Source organism: Dermacentor albipictus, chromosome 8 (assembly GCF_038994185.2).
Source record: "Dermacentor albipictus isolate Rhodes 1998 colony chromosome 8, USDA_Dalb.pri_finalv2, whole genome shotgun sequence".
Lineage (NCBI taxonomy): Eukaryota > Metazoa > Arthropoda > Arachnida > Ixodida > Ixodidae > Dermacentor > Dermacentor albipictus.
The window spans coordinates 20,329,334-20,353,806 of NC_091828.1; the positions used below are offsets into that span (position 1 = coordinate 20,329,334).

At 47.5% G+C, this 24,473-nt stretch overlaps 1 protein-coding gene across 3 annotated transcripts in view; it reads right to left on the bottom strand.

Moving 5' to 3' along the window:
- Positions 1-24,473, bottom strand: part of LOC135919594 (mucin-2-like) — a 117,940-nt gene that overhangs the window by 84,136 nt on the left and 9,331 nt on the right. For 2 of the 3 annotated variants that reach the window (XM_065453510.1, XM_065453511.1), the window contains exons 4-5: positions 24,162-24,267; positions 6,478-6,666 (exon numbers count right to left, since the gene is read on the bottom strand). In XM_065453510.1, coding sequence (XP_065309582.1) covers positions 6,478-6,666; positions 24,162-24,267 — 295 coding nt within the window. The remainder of the gene's footprint in view (positions 1-6,477; positions 6,667-24,161; positions 24,268-24,473) is intronic. The other variant, XM_065453512.1, reaches the window with a different exon arrangement.

Sequence of the window (24,473 nt, forward strand, 5' to 3'; positions counted from 1 at the left end):
GTGGAAAGACGGGCCATCTGGAAAAGTTGTGCAAGTCTTCCCGAAAGTCTGAAAAGAAAATTCAGCATGTCACGGAAGGCGACGCAGATACAGCTGACACGGACGATCACATAAGTGTTTGTCACATCTGGAGTCGTAAGAAGGGAATTTATGCAGTTTTGGAAATTGAAGGAATTTCCGTGTCGTTCCTGATTGACACTGGATCATCAGTTTCAATCCTAGCCGAAGAGCTTTACCGACGCCATTTCGATACTGTATTTCCCCTGACATCAACGTCCGTCCAGCTCCTCGATTATTCTAAGTCAGCAATTCCTATAAAAGGATGTTTCATTGCTCCAGTTTCATTTCATGGCCGATGCACTTCTGTCCTTCTGTACGTTGTGTCGGGAGGAACAACCATTCTTGGTTTAGATGGCATCGCGGCTCTGGATATGAAGATTCAAGGGTCACCTCTCAGGTGTCTGCTAACGACGCAAGAAACTCCTGTGCTCCCTCCTGAATTACGTTCCGAGTTCGAGCACTTGTTTGAAAAGCAGCTAGGAACTGTCAGAGGTTTCACTCACAAGGTCCGAGTTCGCGCATCTGTTCAACCAGTGGCCAGCAAACTGAGACGACTCCCACTCGTCATTCGTGAGCAAGTCTCGGCAGAAGTACAAAAATTAGAAGCCCAGGACATCATTGAGCGCGTCGATTCTTCAGAGTGGGTCTCGCCAATTGTCGTAGCCAGAAAAAAGGATGGCTCGATTCGCATGTGCGTAGACCTACGAGAGCCAAACAAATCTATAGTAGTGGACAGTTTTCCCCTGCCACAAACTGAGGAACTTTTGAACAGCTTGGCTGGTGCACAGCGATTCTCCAAGCTAGATTTAGCTTCTGCATACCATCAGTTACCACTAAGTCCAGAGAGTCGTGATCTTACGACGTTTATAACCCACGACGGACTATTTCGCTTTAAGAGGGTGTGCTTTGGACTGGCATCGGCACCGTCAGCGTTTCAGAAGATGATGCATATGATCCTCCAAGGATGCAAAGGTGTCTTGTTTTACATTGACGACATAATCGTGTACGGACGCTCCAGAGAGGATCACTTGGTCAATTTGCGCACTGTTTTGAAACGGCTCTCTGACGCTGGCCTCAGGCTCAACTATAAATGTGTTTTCGACGTCACAGAGTTGACTTTCCTAGGCCATGTTGTCAGCGCCAAAGGGTTATTCCCACTGATGTCATCTATCGAGGCGATAACCAAGGCACCATCACCTACAAATATTAATGAACTTCGCTCGCTGCTGGGACTCGCAGGCTTCTACTCGAAGTTCATCCCGCATTTTTCTGATGTTGTGGAGCCAATGCGTGCTTTGCTTCGCGGAAACGCGCCTTTCGCTTGGACTGCGGCAGCCCAAACCGGCTTGGAGCAGCTGAAAACGTTGATAACATCTTGTGAAGTTCTTCACCTTTTTGATCCTCAATTACCCGTGTACGTTACAACTGATGCCTCGGGATATGGATTAGGTGCTGTACTGCAGCAGGATAACGGAACATCACTGCAGACTGTCGCGTTCGCCTCACGCACTCTTCAACCGCATGAACGGAAGTACTCCGTCGGTGAACGTGAGGCCCTTGCCTGCGTCTGGGCCTGCGAGCACTGGCACGTTTACCTGTGGGGCCGACCTTTCACCTTGCGGACAGACCACTCTGCTTTGGTGACGCTCCTCTCAACGAAAGGCACAGGTCACCGTCCTTTAAGGATTGCGCGCTGGTCATCCCGGTTGCTGTGCTACAACTACATCATGGAATACAGGAAGGGTAGCGAAAACGTCGTGGCTGACGCACTCTCCCGGCTGCCCGTACAGAGTTTCATCCATGATGCACCCGAAGAAGAATTTATATGTCTCTTGTCCCCAGTAGTTACCATGCAGGAGCTTCGAGAAGCAAGTGCCGCCGATCAGGCTATCTCTCAAGTTAAGCAGTTTAACACTACTTCTTGGCCTGACAAGAAATCCTTGTCAAAAGAGCTGCTACCTTACTTTCACGTGCGATCTGAACTCTCTGTTGTTAGCGACATTCTTTGCCGGGGTGACAGGATTGTCGTGCCTTCAGCTTTGACCCGCCGTCTTATGGATCTGGCGCATGAGTCACACCCAGGAATTAGTCGTACCAAAGCTCGTCTTAGGGAGTCATATTGGTGGCCGTGCATGGATAATCACATTGAAGAACTTGTACGCACATGTGTAGCCTGCCAGTCATGTGACAAATCAGCACATACTTCTGCAGCCCCAATGCAACCCGTCACTCTTCCTGAGAGAGCCTGGGACAAAGTTGCTATCGACATTGTGGGACCTTTCACGCAAGCTCCAACGGACTGTCGATTTGCCATTACGCTTATTGATTACTACAGCAAGTGGCCAGAGGTGACTTTCGTACGCGATGCGACCACGTCTACAGTGACCAAATTCCTACTTGAACTTTTCGCGAGAGAAGGATATCCACGTGGGATCGTATCCGATCATGGACCACAATTCTCTTCAGCGAATTTTCAAGATTTTCTCACAGAGCGCGGAATCACCCATTACAACTCTTCAGTGTATTACCCGCAAGCTAACGGCTTAGTGGAAAGATTTAACAGGGTATTAAAGTCCTATATTCAATTAGCCCTGTTAGAACGTCGTGAGATAAGAACAGCGATGTTTGATTACCTACAAATATATCGCTGTACGCCTCATGCGACTACTGGTGCTGCACCCGCTATTCTTCTTCACGGATGCCAACCTCGCACCAGACTTGACATTGTGGGATTCCCTGACAAATGTTTCACCAATGACCCTTCAAAGGCACTACAGCTGTTGAGAGAACGCATCAAGAACAAGCAAATGACATCGAAGCGCTACACCGATCAAAAACGCGGTGCCAAGGAACCCAACTTCGCCGTTGGTGACTACGTGCGGGTTAAACTACCTGCAGTCCAGGGGAAGTTATCTTCACAGTTTTCTGCGCCCAAGAAAATTATTGGAAAGCGCGGACCCGCCTCCTACCTCTTGGAAGATGGGCGGGTGTGGAATGCTTCCAAATTAGCGGCCGTTCACCCTGAAGCTATCAGCAAAATGAAATTAGGTACCACGGCTGTCATGAACTGGTCACCGGCATCCGATCACTCAACTAGTGCGGCTGTAAGCCATCCGTCACAACCTGGCACATCACGCGCAGATAATGCACCCCTGATTCCTGAACCACGTGCTGCAGGGCACACGCAACAAGCTTCAGCTAATTTGCCAAGATGCGAAGAACGCGTGAGGAGAAGCGCCCGCAACAAGAAGACACCAAAGAAGCTGCACGACTACATCAGGAAGTAACGGACCATTTTTTTTTCTTTTTCACGAGGGGATATGTTATATAAGGCGTCGCTGCCTACCGCAGCGCCATGAGAAGGCGCGCGCTTGGAGCCGCCCAAGGGAGAGGAAAAAGAAGATAGAATAAATGCAGAGGATGAGTAATGTCTCCATTCCTGTCGTACTGATTTAATATGCACGATATAACAGTCAGCAGCGCCATTCAGATGGGTTGCGGAAACGTGGTGGGTAATAAGATGTGGGACGGGGCGGAATCGATGAAGCCGGGTGGTTATCAGGGCGATGGGTCGAGCAGATGATGGGAAGACCGATGTTTGCAAATTCCTGGCGGACAACTGCCTGGATCAGGGAAGCCGTGACTGCAGGTGCGTTGGAGGGGCTGGAGTCAAAGGCAGCCAGATAGGCGGCCTCGATCTCACGCCGGACAATCCGGGTAACATCGCTAGTGTTGGTGGGACGAGGAGCATCGGCACAGGAAGATGTCGCTGGGGTGTTGGGCAGACGGGCAAACTACTGGTCAATACATCGGCTTTTAGCGAGTTCCAGGCGGTGGCACTCTTTTATAACTGCATCCACCGTCGCCACGTTGTCGAAAACGAGCAAGTTGAAGGTGTCATTGGCAATGCCTTTGAGGATGTGGGAGACCTTGTCGGACTCAGTCATGTGTGCGTCAACTTTGCGGCATAGAGCCAAGACGTCCTGAATGTATGTGATGTAGGGCTCCGTTGACGTCTGTGCATGGCTGAATAACGCCTTCTGCGTGGCAAGTTGGTGACCGTATGGGCTGCCGAACAAGACTCGGAGGTTTTCCTTAAGCGAATCCCAACTGGTGAGCTCATCTTCATGCGTACGAAACCAAACTCGAGGTGTGCCACCGAGGTAAAAGACTATGTTGGCGAGCATGATAGTAGGGTCCCATCTGTTATTGCGGCTGACGTGTTCGTACAGGCTGATCCAGTCATCGACGTCTTCCCCATCCTTGCCCGAGAATACACCAGGATCACGGGGAGTGGGGAGAGTGATGTAGGTCGTCGAAGTGGCAGCAGGTGTTGGAGCCGGCGGAGTCGAGTTGTTATCGCCGGGAGCCATGAAGGAAGGCTCAATATACCGTCCACCGTGAAGCTCCGTGACGAGGTACAGGGAACGTCCACCTCCACCAGATATGTTACGTAGGAAGACACAGACGAAAAGCTATATACAAGTATATTTACAAGGGAATACGCCGCACTTGGCCAAGAGGCAACAGCCTGCGCTAGCCTCCAATCGTCGTCGTCTTCTTACTGCTCGCGTCTTCGTCATTGTAAACACTATTCTGTAGCAATATTGTTGACCCAGAGAAGGGCCATCATGGCAACCAGGCCCGGGGCTCCCACTGAAAACCATTTGTAACTGGCCCTGCCACCTCTTTCACTTTTCCAAGAGAGCAACCCAGCAATTTGGTTCTTGCAGCTGCAGGCCCACTTCTTCCTCCACTGGGTCAGCTCAAAGCGAGACAAGTACCACCTGGCTGTTGAGTTCCTGCCTATCAGCCTTCTGGCAGTCCGATCCCAACGCTGCACCGTATATTCCACAGCTTCCGACTTAAAACTAACTGAAATTATGGTCATTGCCCACCGCAAAAGCAACACAGACAGAAAAGTTATCAACAGACAATGCTGCCAGGGAACAATGGCCTTCAAAGTAAAAAAAAAATCATACAAATTCTACACACTGTGGGAATCAGGTAAGCAAAGGTTTGTCAAGAAGGCTAGATAAAACAATGCATCATGGTAAAAAATGCAGCAGATTTCGTCAACGAACCCACCCCATAATGGTTATCAGCCACAGTGACCTGCCTTGCAGAACAAAGGGATAATAGTCTCAAGCCATTGGCACTGAACCTCGACGATGCACGAGATAAGACCATATGAAAACTGTCGGCATTGACCGCTTCAAGTTTACTGTCTATTCCACAGAGACCACTGCATGTACCACAGTGTGGTCTATGCTTAGCAGGAACACTCGTGTTTGTGTGCACAATGCTTCAGCAGAAGCCTCTGTTGTAGAGCTGACTGAGCGGAGCGTGACAGTGCATCCAGTTGGCTTCATCGTCTTTGCAACCAAATGCACTGCATGCACCTGATGGCTCTGGAGACCTTCTGACTCTCCATCATATACCGGCCATGCGTGCATTACTGATAGTGTGACAGCACAAGCATGCCCTTCAGTGTCTACATGCAGTAAACTCCTGCGTAACTAAAAGCTGCAAAAATGGGGAAAAAATTTTGAAATAAACAAAATCTCGACATAGAAGCCCGGTGACTGTGGATAGATCACACGAAGCCTTTCCAAAATGGTGCCAGTATTATTCTCGGTCACTTTCGCATGCCTCGGCACTGGGGATGTAGGTGTCCATGAGCAATGCCACTACTGACACTGGGTCAAGACAGCGCAATTTGCACAGAGTCCGGACAATTCACCCTAATGCAATATTTGAAGCCAGTTATCCGAGCATAACTGCTTCCAGACTTCCAAAATGCTGGTGCTGTTACTTTCTGCATCAAAATGAATTCCAGACAATTTAATTTCAGAAACTGAAACTGAACATCAGAAGATGGTAATTTTCGCACCTTTAGGAGATGCCCCATGAGTCACGCTGCATTCACGCCTCCCCACCATGCTAGCACGAAGAAAGCATCCTTATCAAGTTGCAATCTCGTTGCAATGCTGTGTGCTCACAGCTTCTTGAGAGTGCAGCACGAGGGCTAACCGTCGTGCTCAAAAGCGCCAAAAATCTTACTCAAGGTAACAATTAATACACGGTAACCAAGTTGATGCACAACCGAGATCAACCTAAATGATAAGGAAAAAAATAACTTTGGCTCCCAGTTCACTGCAGCTGTGTGAGGCAACAACAAAGTGCAGCAAGCAGTCGAGCAAGTGCATGCAAGCGGTGTTAGACATAACAAAGGGGGAAAGATAAGCCTCAATCAGTACTTTTCAGGTATCAGACCGCAGGTCAGCAAGGGTTTGCTATAATTATTATCACAACAAAATTAAGTCTCACTGTTTCCCTTATACTCTTTCTTTATTTAAAAGGCACTGTGTCATTAGGATTTTGTTGGGTGTGAAAAGGCAAAGTTTTCCAACTCACCTGCTACCTCATCATGCCTGCTGCCTACAGAGTCTGCCGTGCTGGTGCCACCGGCCTCCGAGTCTGAGCTGCTGGGCACCAAGGTCGCCGAGGAACCAGTCTCGGGGGTGTCTGACGCAGCCCATCGCACGTCTCTTCCTAGCCCTGTCACAACAGGCAATGTCAGAAATGCCCCACTGTCCGCAGCTGCTAAATACCAAGAGGCTCAATCAATCAACATTTACCATGCAAGCACAAAACACATACACCACCTGGACAACACAACCGCAACACATTTCCATCGTCAGCCATTTTTTATGTCCATTGCAAAACAAAGGCCTCTCCCAACAATCTCCAATTACTCTTGTCTTGCGCTATCTGACTTCGTGTTATGCCTACCCATTTCCTTATTTCATCCCACCACCTAATTCTCTGCCATCCTCAACTGTATTTCCCTTCTCTTGGCACCCATTCTGTAATTCTAATAGACAACCGGTTACTCGCCCCATGCATTACACTGCCTGCCCAGCTCCCTCTCCTCCTACTAGTGTCAACCAGTGTATCAGCTATCCCCGTTTGCTCTCTGATCCACGGTGTTCTCTTCCTGCCTTATGGCATTAGGCTTAAGATTTTTCGTCCTGTCACTCGTTGTAGGGTTCTCAATTTTTTCTCAAGCCTCTTTCTTAACCTCCAAGTTTCTGCCCCATATGTTAGTACCTGTAGAATGCAATGATTGTAACTTTTCAAGGATAGCGGTAGCCTGCCAAGGTTACTAGAACACAAGGTTGCAACAAAGGTCATTTGTCTAACAGCAGCGATCCCATGTGACCCAACAAGCCTGCAATAAAGGAGTTCTGTCAATGTTTTTAACTTGTAACATTTTATTGGCATTAGTACATGACAGTTCAAGCCCTCTAAAGCTTAGAAAATTCACTTATGAATGTCAAAGTGCCATAAAGAGTTTAATGACACTTGTTGCTACGAACCAGCTTCAGTACTTAGGCAGTGGATGCATCATCATGTCACAATACTCTGACTTGCTCTGTTCCTGTGAATGCTGCAGCTGCCACCTAGCGCAAATACAGCAAGAATAATTGCATACTCCACTCTTGTTTAATTTTTTACAAGCGACATCGTCACACCTAGCATTAGTGCTGCATAGTGTCAGCGAAATTTGGTTCGTCTCGTGACCTCACCATAATATTGATGACACCAAGTCTGGGATTTCAAGATGACTTAAGCATCAATGTAATACATTTGATGTTTCCCGATCATCAGACTAGCTAAGTGTGATCTTTCTTTTGCACCAGAAGAGTGCGTCAGGGTATAACACCAAGAATATCAATGAAGAACCAACCCTGGTTGCTATCAAAGACAGTTAAACCTCAATATAACGAACTTCAATATAAAAAAATTCTCGGTATAACCAAGTATCTAACTTTTCATAACCTCTTGTCCATAGAACACCGTGTATTCAGCACCTCAATACAATGAATTGTATTTATATGTGATTTCCATATAATGAAATTTCACTGCCGCTGCAAAGGAAAGCCGAGAAAATAAATGGAAACTTCCGTGGATGCAGACAGTCAAATGATTGAATTACAAGCAGCTGCTTGCAAATGCACCTCTCAAATTGCACGCTGCGCGACAAGAGCAACTGCCAAAGTGGAGCCGCATCATGTCCCATGTAAAGTCCAAGTGCGATAAGATCCTATCACGCACACTGTGCTTTAGGTAGGAGTGAAAGTCTGCGAGGATGAGACAAGAAGATGGTCGCTTCACGAGTGCTACCTTTCTGCACGAGCAAAGGGAAAGAGAGGGAAGGGAGTGAGCTAGAGGTAACGCGATCAAGCGCGCACGAGGGTCGGAAGGGCGGGAGGGGGGTAGGTTGGTATTTCACAATTTCTGGCGTGCGTCTCCACCGTAGCTGTGCATGGCTGTAAGCACAGCTGAGGCGTATGCACCCGCGCACCCTGCTTTAGAGGTAATTTGCTACATGTTGTGCACGCCCACGTGGCACTATGTAAGCTGTCTTACCGCGCGTTTCCAGCCAAATCTCATTACTACGAACCCCACATTAACGAATTTCTCAAATTTACGAATATGTTAAACATCCCCACCAGATTGCCTGTATCTTCAATTTAATAATATTTCAGATCTATGAATTTCAATCGAGCACATATTTCAGAATAACGCACATAGTTCATTTTCCCCTTTATAACCGATGAATATCAGTATTACGAATTCAGCTAAAAGTAACAGTGCCGCAACTCTCGCGTGAAACTGAAACTATGAGTGCACTAGCTATAATCATCATGTAGCAGTAGCTATCATCATCACCATGTCGAGTGCTAACTGCTTTACCACAAACTTCACCAAGAACTTCATGACAGAGGCTTGGCAATGTTCAAGCGAGATCCAACAATGAATGCAGCTAGTAACAGCACCAAGAAGAAACGAAAGCAGTTTTCGCTGCAGGACAAATTGGACGTATTGCAGGAATCGATGCAGGGAAAAAGCAAATCGACGTGCGCGGACAGTGTGGCATTGCTCCGTCGACCATCGCGACCGTTTTGAAAAGCCAAGACAAGATTGTCAAACTTCACAGGGAATCGCAACTCACTCCTACGAGGGAATGGCTGCGACTGGGAAATGTTCAATATGTGGACCAAGCTGTTCTTACGTGGTTCAAAGATGGCAGACTGCAAAACATTGCCATGTCTGGCCCAATGCTCCAAAAAGAAGCCCGCAAATTTGCTGATGCACTTGAACTAGCTGGGTTCGACACCAGTGCAGGTTGGCTTTTTCACTTCCCCAAAAGGAACAAAATTTGGCAGGTAGCCTCAGGCGAGGAAAAGGCTGCTCACAGAGAAGGTGCGGATCCCTGGCACTATGATCGTTTTCTAGAGGAGCTGAATTGTACTCTGAAGATGATATTTTCGACACTGATGAGACCACATGTTTTTATCAGCTCCTGCCAGACTGCACAATGCACTTCAAAGGGCATCAGTGCAAAGGAGGAAGTAATAATCGCATCTTTGCGTGACAGTCCTACTCTGCTACAATGCAACTGGCATGAAGAAAAACTGCTCGTCATCGGCAAGTACGCAAAGCCTCGCTGCATGAAAAATGTCATGTCGTTACCGTGCAACTACCACACCAACAAACGAGCCTGGATGACCAGAGAACTCTTTTGCAAGTGACTCATCAAACTCGACGACCAAATGAGGTGGGATGACCGAAGAATTCTACTGGTTGTCGACAACTACTCTGCTCACATTGTGAATGTTCGCTTGACGCACATTCTCATTGAGTTTCTGCCGCCAAACAACACGTCCTTACTTCAGCCCCTAGACAAGGGCATTATAAAGAGTGTGAAGGAAGAATTTCATACACGCCTTGTGCAGCAGTTGATTATCAACCTCCACCTAAAGCAGCCGACTGCAATCAATATTCATCAGACAGTGCAAATGCTCACAGGAGCTTGGTGGAACTTGAAGGCGTCCGTCATTAGCAACTGCCGGCGAAAAGCAGGGCTGTCAAAGCGCCTGTGCAGCTTGACGATGACTTGGAGGTGACCAACAACAACCCAGGAGGCCTGTGGACCGAGGCTGCAGAACTGCTGCCTGACATCTCTTCCTTCGACGACTACGTGGAAAGCGATAACGCAGCACTAACGGCGGCTGACCTGAAAACCGAAGAGATTGTTGACCCTTTGAGGGTCGATGCCGTAAATATACGGTGCCGCGAACAGGTCCGAAAATGGTCGATGCTGTATATTTACGGCGTCGTCTGTACGTTTAAAATGCGCGCTAATTTCCTAACTTTTTCTTGCCTGCATGTGCTGCCACTATGTGGGAATACATGGAATTTTTTTCTTGCGTCTCTCTCTTTCGGTTTTTGTTGTATAGTTTTTTTTGTTCCGGCGCATCCGCTACTGCTCGCGCATTGGCGCTCTCGCGGGCACGTGGCTGTTAGTTTTGGTTTTGTTCCGCACCCGGTTTCGGCTTCTTTCGCTCGCAAAACTGATGGCTATCACGTTCTTATCACTCAAAGTGTGACCGCCTGTTACTCGCTCGTTTGTTGCTCACAGGGGTCCGCATATGAAGGATGCCGTCGTGCATGCGTTTCCTTTTTATGCGAAGCATATTAACGTAGGTTTCGGGCCTTCGCGCGACGCCCGGCGGTGGCCACCATTGACCTTCAAGTGACCTTCAAGTAGGTCACGTGACATGACGTCACGTGATGACGTCACACCGGCTGCAGATGGGGCCTCATATCGTGCCATCGGTCCCCTCCCGGCGGTGGCCACCATTGACCTTGAAGTGAGATCACATGATGTGACATCACGTGATGACGTCACACCGGCTGCAGATGGGGCCTCATATCGTGCCGTCGGACGTCGCCCGGCGGAGGCCTCCACGCTTCGGTTCGCGCCGTCGCGTCAGTCTCTGTGCCCGCAACCACGCCAGCGTCTTTGCGCCGGGCGTGTATGCGGTCAAGATGCCTCGAAACGCTAAGGATACGCTAAGGTTAAGCCCAGTGCATGCGAAGCATCCACTGGGCTTAACCTTGACAAGCCTCCAATTTTTTACACTTTATTCAGAAGTTCCCTCCCACGGCTGTTCAGGGAAGCAGTACCCAGAGGAGGTGCCACGTCTGCGCCAACACCACTCGACAGCAAAAACGTCGCAAGGGCACAAGGTACATGTGCGCTGAGTGCAACAAACCGCTCTGTGTGGAGCCATGCTTCAAGGACTACCACACGCTGAAGAAATATAAGTGCAAGAGGAATATTTGAGACTTGCAAATAATTTTTGTGTGCGCATTATTTTTGTGTATTTTTCTCGTGTGGACATTGTGTATAACAATGCGGCAATTTTTTTAAAAATTCTTATAACTTTATTTGCTATTTTTTATTGTTTTCATGAATAAACAGTACATATATGCCACTGCAAAACATTTTTTTCTCACTTTACGGTCACCCTAGAAAAATTACGGTAAATTTTTTTCGGCATAGGTCCCTCTGAAGAATTTAAATGTGCAATAAAAAAATATATAGACCCTGCGCGGTCGCATATGGCGCAAAAAATCAACCCTCAAAGGGTTAACTGCATTCGCGCCGTCTCCAGTGATGATAACGACCCGAAGGAAGGCGACTATGGGTCATTGAACACAGAAGATGAGATCACATTGAACATTGATGTTTTAGTGCGCATGAAAAAAGCCCACACTTTCATCGCTTGGTGCAATGATGTACCCAATAAAGTATTATGCAATGTGGAAGATGTAGACGCATTCCTAATAGGGCGTGCGCGCTGCTCGTGCCAGAAGAACTTCACTGATTTCTTCAAATGAAGTAGCTTCGAAGTGAGTGAAACATCTTTATTTGAGAGTATGCTTTCCTGCACGCGCATCTACTGCCAAGGTACATCATTTTAATTCCTAGGTTTGTCCACTGGCTTATAACCGCAAGTTTTTCATTACAACAATATTTCAATATAACGAACGATTTTGACTGTAGTATTGGAGGTTGAGTAATCTTGAGTTTCAGTGACTTGTTGGAGCAAGAGGCACATGAAGCATTCGCTCCCTGCTGCCAGCACTTTTCACGGTAGTGTCGTCCAAGTACGGACAATGGCATCAGCTGCGGAGGCCGAATGCACGCGAAAGCATGGCTGACTTCACTTAATTCATATTGCCGAGAAGATCTTGTCGACGTACATGGCATGAAACCGCTTTGTTCGTTGCCAACTCCAAAATTTATGAAAATTAATTGTTTTCTCATTCAAATTTGCTTTTTTCTATTGCCCAATCACTCTGAAAATTCTGTGGCACCTTTACGTGTTAAAAAAAGTTGATCGGCACCTATACTTGTTTGCATAAAAGGTTGAATTTCAATACAACAAAATTTCGATATAACAAAGCAAATTGCAGATTTTAACTACTCCTTTATGTCGAGGTTTAACTGTAAGGTGCTTAGCACTCTTTGGGAGGTGGTTATTTGTGGCACTAGGTTGCATTATGTGTCATGGCTGGCACTCCCCTTACCACCATGCCTACGTACAAGAAAGACAACTTCGAGTGGTACTTTCTCCAGGACCAGCCCAGAACCAAGCATAGCGTGTGCAAGCACTTCCGGTCATAGACGATGTGAACAAAGACACAGCGTCCTGAACAACAGCATATCAAAAATTCTCGCTGTCCTAAAAACAGAATAATGTGATGTACCGTTTCATTGCGGAGGAGTTGCCGACCAAATAACCATGTTGTTTACTCACGGTATCTCGGTCACATGCGGAATCGTGAATATCACCGACAGGCACATGAACCTGCTGCTAACAAATTTTAGTAAAAGCGACGGAGCCTTCCAAAGGGCACGGCTGTGGCTTATTTTGATGGTGTTGCAAATGTTCGCAGCTGCTGTTCACTACTCGAAGAAGCACCTACGCAAAACCCAGCTCCTGTACTTGACATCAGCACTGCTTTGTTGCAGCACGGGCTAGAACAACTCCTTACACTATTGGCCAAATTCAACGACTGATTGGTGTCAACGTCCAGTGTCGGCAAGACACCTCTAACAAAGCACTGAATAATTACAGAGGATACGGCAAGGCCAATTCACCAAAATCATTGTCGTGTGGCTCCCAGAAAACGTGAAGCCATACAAGAACAAGTGAAAATTCTTGAAGACGACGTGATCCAGCCATCAATGAGTCCCTGGGCATCTCCTGTATTTCCAGTCAAGAAAAAAGACGGCAGGTTGCGTTTCGGTGTGGACTACCGAAAACTAAATCAGGTGACAAAAAAAGACGTGTACCCACTTCCCCATATAGACGATTTACTCGGCAGGCTTCGACACGCATGTTACTTCTCTTAAATGGATTTAAAAAGCAGATATTGTCAAATCGAAGTAGATCTGAGAGACTGTGATGAAACTGTTTTGTGATACCAGACGGCCAATACGAATGGCCAATACATACTTGCCCTTTGGCTTGTGCTCTGCCCCTGCTACTTTCCACCGCCTCATGGATACTGTGCTTTCGGGTCTGAAGTGGAAAACACACTCAGGGTACTTCGACAACGTCATCGTGTTCTCTGCAACGCGTGAAGAACACTTAGAACAGTTTGAAGCGGTTCTGCAGTCCATAGAGTGCGCCGGCCACACCCTGAAACCGGAGAAGTGCCACTTTGGCTTCGCAGAATTAGTTTCTTGGTCACGTCATCAGCCACGCAGGTGTCCGCCCGGATCCTGAAAAAATTGCCGCCGTCACACAGTTTCCCATACCATCTGATAAAAAGGCTGTAAGGCGCTTCCTCGGCTTCTGTGCCTACTAAAAGCGGTTTATTGCAGACTTTGCTCACATTGCGTCCCCGTTAACTCACCTCATGAGAGACGATGTTGCTTTTGTATGGGGCGACGAAGAGCAAGATGTATTCAACAACTTGCAGCAACGTCTCCCGACAATTGCAGTGCTTGCTCACTTTGATGAGACCGCTCCTACATTGCTCCACACTGATGCCAGCAATGTTGGCTTGGGAGCTGTTCTTGTGCAGCGGCAGGAGGGCACAGAAAGAGTACTTGCCTATGCCAGCAGAACACTCTCACACACAGAGGCTAATTACTCCACAACTGAGAAGGAATGCCTCGCCGTGGTATGGGTGGTTATGAAATTTCGCTCATACTTGTATGGCTGCCACTACACAGTTATCAGCAACCACCATTCACTGTGTTGGCTGACAAACCATAAAGATCCTTCTGGACAATTGCAGCGTTGGAGCCTAAGGCTGCAAGAGTTTGACACGACTGTTATGTACAAGTCAGGGAAACGACATATGGATGCTGACTGCCTGTCTCAATCGCCAATAGAGTCACCTGCTCCACCCAAACAGGAAGACTCAGCATTTCTTTGTGTTCTGGACACATCCACCATTGCGCAACAACAATGGGACGACCCCGAGTTGCTTGAACTAATCAATTACTTATAGGGAAGATCTGCAAAACCGCCTAGAGTTTTCGCAAGCGGACTGTTATCGTTTTGTTTACGGGCCAAAGTCCTTTACAAAAGAAACTTTTCTTCGACCGGGTATCCCCATCTGCTCATCATTCCTGCAGCTCTTCAAGCCTGTCAGAACAAGGTGACTTCTAGTCACTTAGGCTACACGTGAACATTGGCCAGAGTGCAGCAAAGGTACTACTGGCCCAGACTTACCACCGCCGTGAAACATCCCGTTCGCACTTATCTCAACTGCCAGAGGTACAAGTCACCTCCGACAAAACCAGCCGGCCTGCTACAACCCATCCAAGTTCCTTGAAAACCATTTGATCATATCGGAATGGATATTTTGGGCCCACTTTCTACTTCTACTGCAGGGAATCGCTTTGTTATCGTCGCAACCGACTATATCCCACGTTTCACTGAAACAAAGGCAATCCAGAAAAGCACAGCAGCTAAGGTGGCATGCTTTTTCATTGAGCATGTTGTGTTGCGACACGGCACACCAACCATCATAATAACAGACCGAGGAACCTTATTCATGGCTGCACTTTCAGATCACGTCTTGCTACTAAGTGGAATAGCTCATGGGAAGTCAACCGCCTACTATCCACAAACCAATGAATTAACAGTGTGCCTAAACAAAACAACTGAAGGCATGCTCTCAGTGTATGTGGATGTTGAACATAAAATTTGGAAAGACATCCTACCTTATACCCGTGTCACACGGGCACATTTGGAAGGCCTTCCAGTCGACGGCCTTCGAAACGCCAGAACTCTATCGACTCAAAGGAGTTGTCGCGCTGCTACATGGCACTTTTGAAAGGCCGTTGAGTGGTTCCGGCGTTTCTCGCCAAATTGTGTGGCGTTGCGTATCTTTATTTTCGTTTTCATGTCACAAAAAGTTAAACAACATTAAAACCACTTAAAAGCACTATAATTTCTTTTATGTTTGTTTATACATTAAAACAATTGTTTATACATTGCCTTACATGTATGTTTAGTTTTTAAGTTGTTGAGTAGCGAAACTGCGGCAACGTTTGCGTCGCTGCACGTCACTGTTGTTGAGAGTGTGTGTAGTTCGCGCATATCAAGTGGCAAAAATAATTTATTGAATAATTGATAACACTCATATATACAGTCGAACACGGATATATCGAACCCACATATATCGAATTATTGTCTGTATCGAACTCGTAAATTATCCCCTTGAAAATTCTGTGTAAAAGTATGGAAATTCGTACGTTTATATCGAACAATATTTTTAGCCGCCATTGGATATATAGAACGCTGCGCGATCTCGGCACTCGATGCACCCGCGAGCTCCGCTCCTCCCCCGAAATGCTCGGAAAATGTGAGAGCGAGAGGGAGGGCGGCTCGGACTGTACTCCCGCTGCGCATGCTCTCCAACTTGCGGAACTGCTTTTATTTTTCTCTCTCCCAATGTCTCTCATCCTTCCCCCGCGTAACCATAGTGATCGGCTCGGAAAAGGTAGCCAGGAACGAAGGCAGCGGTGGCCTCCGCCTTTTGCCTTTTTTTTCTTGTTGCTTTTTCACGAGTTTTGCTCAGCCAACCACAGCTCATGCCTTTCGTACGTCGCTGTCGCCCTCGGAGGTGGCCGTCACGAGCGCTTTGTTGGCGGAGGCTGCGCACGTGAATTCTTATGTTTTGTGCGCGTTCTTGTGTTTCGTGTTCATTATTGTTTTGCGTGCGTCTCACGACCCGTGTGACTGGATCGTGGTGAGCTGACGCGGAAGCAATGGCTGCAGCATGCGCAAGCAGTGTCAAGAAGCGTAAGAACCTGGACTTTGCGACAAAGCTGGGACGCCGAACTGAGCAAGTCAGGGCGTCACGCTTGCCTTCTCGTCGAGAACTGCTCGGCCCATCACACCACCTGCGAGCTCGAAAACATCGCACTCAAGTTTCTGCCAGCGAACACGACAGCGAAGTTGCAGCCGCTCGACCAGGGCATCGTTTAAGTCGTTCAAAGTCGCCTACAGGAGGCAACTCATTGATAGGCTCTGCATGGGCACCGAGCTTAAGGTTGACCTGCTGGGGGCCATTCAAATGATGACGGGCGCCTGGAGAGACGTGAAGCAGGATACTGTGGCCAACTGCTTCCGGAAGGCAGGCCTCGTGACAGCCAAACTTCCTGAAACCTGCGAAGACGGCGACGGCGACAACGAGTGCATGGACAACGCGTTTCGCGAGTTGTCGTCCCTTTTCCCGGCTGCCGTACCAGCCAAAGTGTCTGCTGACGATTTTGTGAACGCTGACAGCAATGTTCAGGCTGTTGCGAGCCTCGCTGAGGAGGACATTGTAGCTGCAGTCGGAGGGACCCAGGCTAACAGCTCGAGTGGCGACGAAGATCGTCCGGACGAGGGCGCAGCTACACTCTATGGCTACACGCTCGTACTCCGCCGCTGAAGTGGCGGCGACATGGAAGGAACCGGGCTTTCGCACCTGAACAGCCTCGATAAGATCGAGGTTGGCGTCTTTAATTTCATTTGCAAGGCGAAGAAGCAGACCAACATAAGCGATATTTTTTTTCACGCAAATATAGCATTATGTTGCGTCGTTGCGTGCGGAAATAGTTGTCATTCTTGAATGAGCCGATCGGTAGGTCATCGTCCGCCACAGGTAAAGTCCCTGGGCCTGTATTTTTTATATTGAATTTTTAATATATCGAATTAATTCGCGATCCCCTTCGAGTTCTATATATCCGTGTTAGACTGTAGTATTTGATTTGTTCTTTCTAGCCGTGAGTTGGAGCACATTGTGAACGAGAGGGCATGTTCGCGCTGTTTCCGTTTCCATTGCTCAAAGGCCATCGAGATTTCGATAGAGTTGTGAGGTACTCCGTTGACTCGATAGACTATTGACTCGGCGGCCGTCGAAACCGCCCGTGTAGCAGCTCGAACTTGACCTTTGAGTCAACTGACTATCGGTTGGAAGGCCTTCCAAACGCCCGTGTGACACGGGTATTATATAACCTTTGCGTATAACACGGCGAAACAAGAGATGACACACATGACTTCGTTCACCCTTGTTGATGGATGGGATGTACGAACGATGTTGGATGCGATACTTCCATATGACTTTGATGACACAGACACAGATGCCGATGTGTTTACGCAACGTGCAGAAGAGGCTCGGCAGTTCGCGCGCTTGTAGATCTGCCAGCAGCAAGACTGCGACACAGGCCGCTATGATCTTCACTGTAGAATAGTAACTTGTGAAGTCCGTGACAGAGTGTGGGTTTGGGCACCCATACAGAAACTGTCAAGGCGATACTTCGGCCCATATCAAGTATTGCGGCGACTCAGTGATGTCACGTACGACGTCATTCCCGATAGTCCCAATTGTTAGCGGCGCCGCACACACCATCCTGAACTTGTGCACGTTATCCGCATGAAGCCGTATGTGAACGAATAACTATGCCAGAGACTCCTACTTCCGCAAGTGACATTTCTGGTTTAGCATCGGGGTGATGCTCTCTTAGGGAAGCACAAATGACACATGTATTCTATGCAGACAACAAAGGCGATGGGGGCATTAACAGACTCCGTCTAGTGGGTCAGTTAGATTGGGAAAGGACGAAGAAGACGTGTCTCTGTTCTGTTTGCTTTTGAACAGGTTGTCTTGTTCTTGAAGAACATCTGTCTTCTGTCTGCGTTGTACCACGACACTGGTGGAGGTGCTGGGTACTGACCACACCTGATGCTCCAGAGTACTTCTGGGAGTCGTTCATCTAGCCCAGACCCATTGTCACCTGTTACAACACCTGTGCAATGCTTTAATCGTCGACTGCTAGGTCTTGCCCTGGAGTTCTCTGCTCTTCAACCACCTCTCTCCAGGAACTGCGCACATCTCGCAATGGCCCAAACCAGCGCACCACAAGCACCCCAAAGCAGTCGGTTTCCCAGTCCACAACAGGTAACCATACTGCATCTGCTGGTTCATGATCGCTATCGCGGTGCAGTCTTCGAAGACATTGAAGACTGACTGGACAAATATGAACACGTCGCACAGATTAACCAGTGGACTGAGCAGCAAAAGCTTTATCACGTCTATTTCGCCCTTGACGACAGTGTCCATACTTGGTTCGAGAACCGCGAAGCTAGCCTGACGACATAGAATAACTTTCGGCAGAAGATAACGGATACTTTAGCAAGTGCCAACCAATGCGATTGCGCCCAGCAGATGATGGAGCTACGGGTACAATAACTTAACGAGTCGGTCACAATGTTCACTGAGGACCTGACCCACCTCTTTCATAGAGCCGATCCGAACATGACCAAAGATAGAAAGTTGCGCTAGCTCATGCGAGGTGTAAAACAGTGGTTGTTCGCGGGGCTTGTGTGGAATCCACCAGTCGCCATCACTAACTTTATCAAGGAGGCTACGGCTATTGAGCGAGCCCTTCCCCAACGATACAGGCAGTATGATCGACTGTCCACCAGCACTACAATCAATGCCGCTGCAGTGACTGCCGCCGAGTATCAGAACTCCTTGCGTGAGTTGGTCAGAGAGCACATCAGAGATGAAATTCGAAAGGTTCTAACACCGACACTGGATAGACCCGTAGCATGAATTGCCCAAGTTGTGCGCGACGAAATCAGACGGGCATTCCCGGCAGCCGATCCTCAAGACTATGAGCGTCCCATGAGTTACGCCGTCGCTGTCTGATGTCCACCACCGGTTACAACCACACCGCCGTACCACCAGCCTCCGACAGCCACTCGATGGTCGCTGCTACAAGAGAAGGCTTTGAGGCATGCAGCTGTTATGCCGCTGCAGTCATACCACCAGCCATTGTTTGCCGCGCCTTGGTCAACACTGCAAAACGACACTACAAGACGACTGCAATTTTGGAGAACCGACATATGGCACACTGTCGATAGGTGCCCACTCTGTTTTCACTCCAGAGGTGCCAGCCATATTTCGCATCATTGCTGGTATCGTGACACATCATTTCAGCCTCTTCATTCGTGGCCCTATGGTCAACGTGCAAATGACGACTCCATGCTAAGCCATGATGACAATGCTTTTCAGAGACCTCCAATAGTGCACCCGAATGACGGATCCATGCCCAATGATCGGTCCAATTTCAGCCACCGGTTGCGCTCTCTAACCCCTCTACGTTAGATGGCTTCACCTACTGGACATACTTTTGCTGACCTCCGAAGACGAAGGTTGCCCAGCCCACGTTGAGGAAACTGAAGGCAGCTACCTCTGGGGGTAAGGTTGCAGGCCCGCCGCAAGACAATAAAAAGCCCCCAACACTTTCACTGCAGAATGCCATGAAGCTGATAAACAACGACACCAAAGAAATTGTGAGCGCCGACATTGATGTTTTGGTGGATGGGCAGCCAATGACAGCGTTAGTCGACACTGGTGCCGACTTCTCTATAATGAAGAAAGTAAGGACACCATGAATGGGACCTCACATAAGGACGGCAGGCGGCCAATTACTGATGCCTACTGGAAGATGTACTGCTATAATTAACATCTGGGATTCTTCTTTCGTGGCCGCTTTCATCATTCTTCCTGTGTGCTGTAAAGATTTGATTACTCGAATAGATTTCCTAAAAGAATATGACACCGTAATTAACATACCGGACCGCATGGTGATATTTTATAAGAGACCTGGTTTAGCCCATTGCGGCAACACAACACCTTTCATCTAACAGAAGACGACGTCGTCATCCAACCTCGATCATGTACCCTTGTTTCGCTTCCCTTACTACCATGCCACTGTGTGACTTTTACTACTGTGTTAGACTGCGTTATCTTCAGGATCAGCCCACAAAAATAGGCAGTCACAAGAAACTGCAGTCAGTTTCATTTCAGTCACATTGTTGTTTTTTCATCCACTTTAATTTCCATTAATGTATCGTTTCTGTACTTCATTTATTAAGCACAAGTGATTTCCCCTATGTTGTCCATGGTGTCAGTGTTTGTTGGCTTCTCATAATATGACTAATAAAAATCGGGTCCCTCGGTTAACCGCCTTTCTTCTCGCTCAGTACCACAGCCTATTCTATACGTAGTAGACAATAGCAATTCTTTACCCTCCCTGCACTCATGACAAAAAAAACTAAAGAAACAGTGCATGAAACATGAGTCAAAAGAAATGGGAACGTAGTACATAATTTGATGCAACACTGACTTCATATATTACAGTCACAAGTGCAGGCAACGTGCAAAAGACATAGCAGACATGGACGTATTAGCCACGAAATGATGAGCAAAGCGACATGTTTTTACGACTGCATTCATTGTAGTGCTTCCACAGCACAACACGTGCATTCACAACCAAAATATAATACAGCATACATACTGCATGCTTGCCAACCTGTGAACTTTGAGATCTGTAAAGATCCAGCAAACATGACACTACGAGGGAGGTACAGCATTTAAAGGTGACCTTGAGCATAGGCCTTTTGTTGTGGGGTACATATGCACTTTATTTACAATCGATTTACCTTTAGACGCAGCCGACAAGCAGCAGTGAACTTGGAACAGCAAAGACCGACAAGCAACACTATGTTTTTAGACCACAGCAACCTTTCTTTTTTTTTGGTGACACTGCTATCATCAATTGTGCCTGCTTTGGGAACTTGTCTGTATAAACTAGCTCGAAGCAAGCACCTTTCTGGTTCACCATCAGATGCATGCAGTAGGTCATGCTTACGGTGTGTGGCATCTTGCACAGCCACAAGATAGCGTACAGTTCTATTTTGCACACACCTTTTGCAATCTTCCACTGCCCAATCAATTATGCTTCAAAATTGCAAAGAGAAGGTGCCATAAACAACCACATATGCAGTCGAACCCACTTATAATGACACCAGTCTTAACAATATATCGGTTATAACAACAGGAAGCTGCTGCACCGTCAACTTTTTTATGTTTTCCATGGTGAAATAACCCACTTACTATAATACCGTGATGCCGCATTATAGGTTATAACAATGAAGTTTGGCTGCTGGGTGTCCGAGCCAAGAGACAGTGAAATGCAAGATTCTTGAAAAGAAAAAAAGAAAATGAGAAATTCGAGCCGCTACACGATGGCCCACTGCTCCAACAGCCGCTACACACTCATTTTCCAGCCTTCTCCGCGCCTTTCTCTTGTTGCCCTTCCACCCCTCCGAGCCCAAATGGACTGTGCCAATACCTCTATGCCGCACCACCCTCTGAAACACAAATGGACCATGCCAAATGCACTGCTCACATGTTGATCACTGACTCATCATTCAGCGTAGTCCTGCAAACAGCATAATCGCTCGCGTTCGTCTTTGTTGGTTGCGTTGAAATCGTTCCTAGCCACGTGGTTTCTCAGCCTCATTTGACTTGCCGCTGAAACGGAAGATGGCTGATCTGCCTGCTGATCGTCGGCAATGCACGACGTTGCCGGTGAAAAGAAAGCGCATGGCTATAGATTTGGAAACTGAGTGCCGCGAACTGCTTGCATCAGACAGTGACACAACGAGGGCAGTGATAACGCGTTAGGGCAGGCTGCCTGAACGTTGTCCTCACAGGAGGTACGGCAGATGATTCAGTCCCTCCAGTGCTTCGCTTTCACAAAGAAGCTTGTGCTGCACTATGTGAAGCATCTGGATGCCTTGGAGAAGGATGTCACAAAGCTTCCCGTAAAGCATGCGAGGCTGGTGGACATAGGGTTTTTTCGTGCAAGTTAGTGAGAAGCACATAGCGAGATGCTTGTGGCAATCTCACCTCAGCATTTCTTCTGGTGCTCACCCCTTTTGGCGAGCACCACGAAAGCAATGCCATGGTGGTGCTCACATATCGCTTGCTGCCCGTGACTCCTCTTTGTATTTGTTATAGCAGTGCCATTCTTTAACGCTGATAGCCACGGCTTGTTGCATGCGATTGGAGCGGCCAGGAAGCAGTTAAACGAGTGAATACAATAAGCAGCCAGATGGAGGAAGGTGGTGGGTAGGGGCACTGGCCTCCCCACCATTAGAGTTTTCTCGCATCAGCTCTGCCGCAGCCTATTTAGTTTTCATGCAACCCAGTTATAAGAATCATTAGTTATAACAATGGAATTTTCGTGGCGCTTGAATATTCTTATAAGTGGGTTCGACTGTAGCAATATATCTTTTTTCCTTTAAAACTTGGGCATTTGACGTAGAGTTCTGCACAGACCTGCAAGGTGGAGAGAAGTAATTAATAAAGGGAAAATCAGACATCCACCTAAACGTAGCAAAGTGGTACGAAGGATACCCACATGGGTTCCTCAAAAGAAAAACCTCCCAGTTGAAGAAAAATTCATACTGCTTTCGGACTCGACCACCGCCTTTCCAGGGCAGCCGCTCTATCACCTGAGCTAACCAGGCAGCTAGCAGACGGCAGGGCAAAGTTCAATTTATCACCACCTCGAAGCAAAGGCATTTGACATAAAGAGTTTGACATAAAGTTCTGCGGAAACTGCAAAGGCACCCCCGTATTACATGCAGAACAAAACGATTTTCAGCCTAAAGCTCCAGTTCTAGAAATGCCTTCACCAAGTTTTTTCAGTGCCAGTGTCGTCACCGCTCTTATCTTGCATCTCTCATTCACGTTGTAGTTCGCTTTTCATTTGAATTTCGTACACTTGTGTCATACACGAATGAAAACTTTTTTAATGCTTTTTGTTGTCCCCGAATATCAACTCACATTATGTTCAAGTCCGTACTGTACATGGTTTTTTGTGGTACTTTTGGTAAAACTTGGCACAGCATTGGGAATGCTTTCTAACGGGGTATAGCGAATCAGAGCACGATAAGACCAATGCGGAGGAGGAGAGCATGTGGAGCGATTGAACAAGGAGCAGAAACGACAAAGCTCTGTATGCTTCGTACAAGTCACGTGGCATGAGTCACTCGTTTTAAGAAGCAGGGAAAAAGCTGCAGACATGCTGCGGGTGATGGACTGCAAGTGCGCAGGGATTGCCTAGGTGATGGAAAAGCCTCTATTCGTAGCCTCCAAGATGGGGCAGTATGTGTAGCTGCCTGATGTTGGAACCCATGTTTTGCTCCGACTGCTGGTCAGCAGCATGCATTCAAGTGACAATCTTCACACTGAATGTGTCTGTGCAGCCACTCTTCACCTTTTCAGTTTCCATCCAAAATGTAAGCACTTCCCTCCATTGCATTCTGTTCCGTGTTGCTTTGCCTGCTTCTTGCGAAAGCCAATTGTGAAGAGTGGTTTCGGTGCATTAAACATCAACGCTTGCAAACTTAAAAGTGCCCAGACGTCCTGGTCACATGGTTCAATTGTCAGATACGCATGGCTGCTTAGTCTATATCTTGAAGTGCTATTGTAGTGCATGCAGACAAGGATGCAAGAAGACATGTGAAAGACACACACACAGTGCTATGTGCCTACGTGCGTCTTCTTGCATCCTCATCTGCATGCACAACAAAAGTACTCCAAGATGCCACATCAACAAGCATGTGTTGCGACACTAAACGGCTCCACTTAGTCTACCATGTTTTGTCCATGTGCAAGGTTCAGAAAATTGTCTTGGTTGTATTGCTGTACCACTTATAGAACAGCTATTAGAAACGCCAACAAGGTGTTGAAGCGGAATTTTCAATACACTGGATTAGCAGGTGTCCTAACGGCAGGTGTCCTCTACGCTGACCCACCCTAATGCCAACTCACCCATCTTACAACGTCTCAGAGCTTCCACTCACCCAGAGATGGTGGTGCGGTGTGCGCCACATCAAGGCTGCTGTCCTCGCTGTGGTCCAGCTCGAGGTCAGCCTCACACAAGGTGTGGAGAAACGCTTCCCTCTTGCGCTGTCGGAGGAACACGGGGGTACACTTGTCGAACACTGATAGTCAATACAGACAAAATCTTGATATAACAAAATGGGATATAATTTTATAACAAATGGATAAAATAAAAACCAGATGAAAGAGACTCTGAAAAAATAGCGGACAAAATGCGATGAATACCTCTTGATGAATCCACAAGTATTTTGTTGTTGAAATTTAGGTTATCA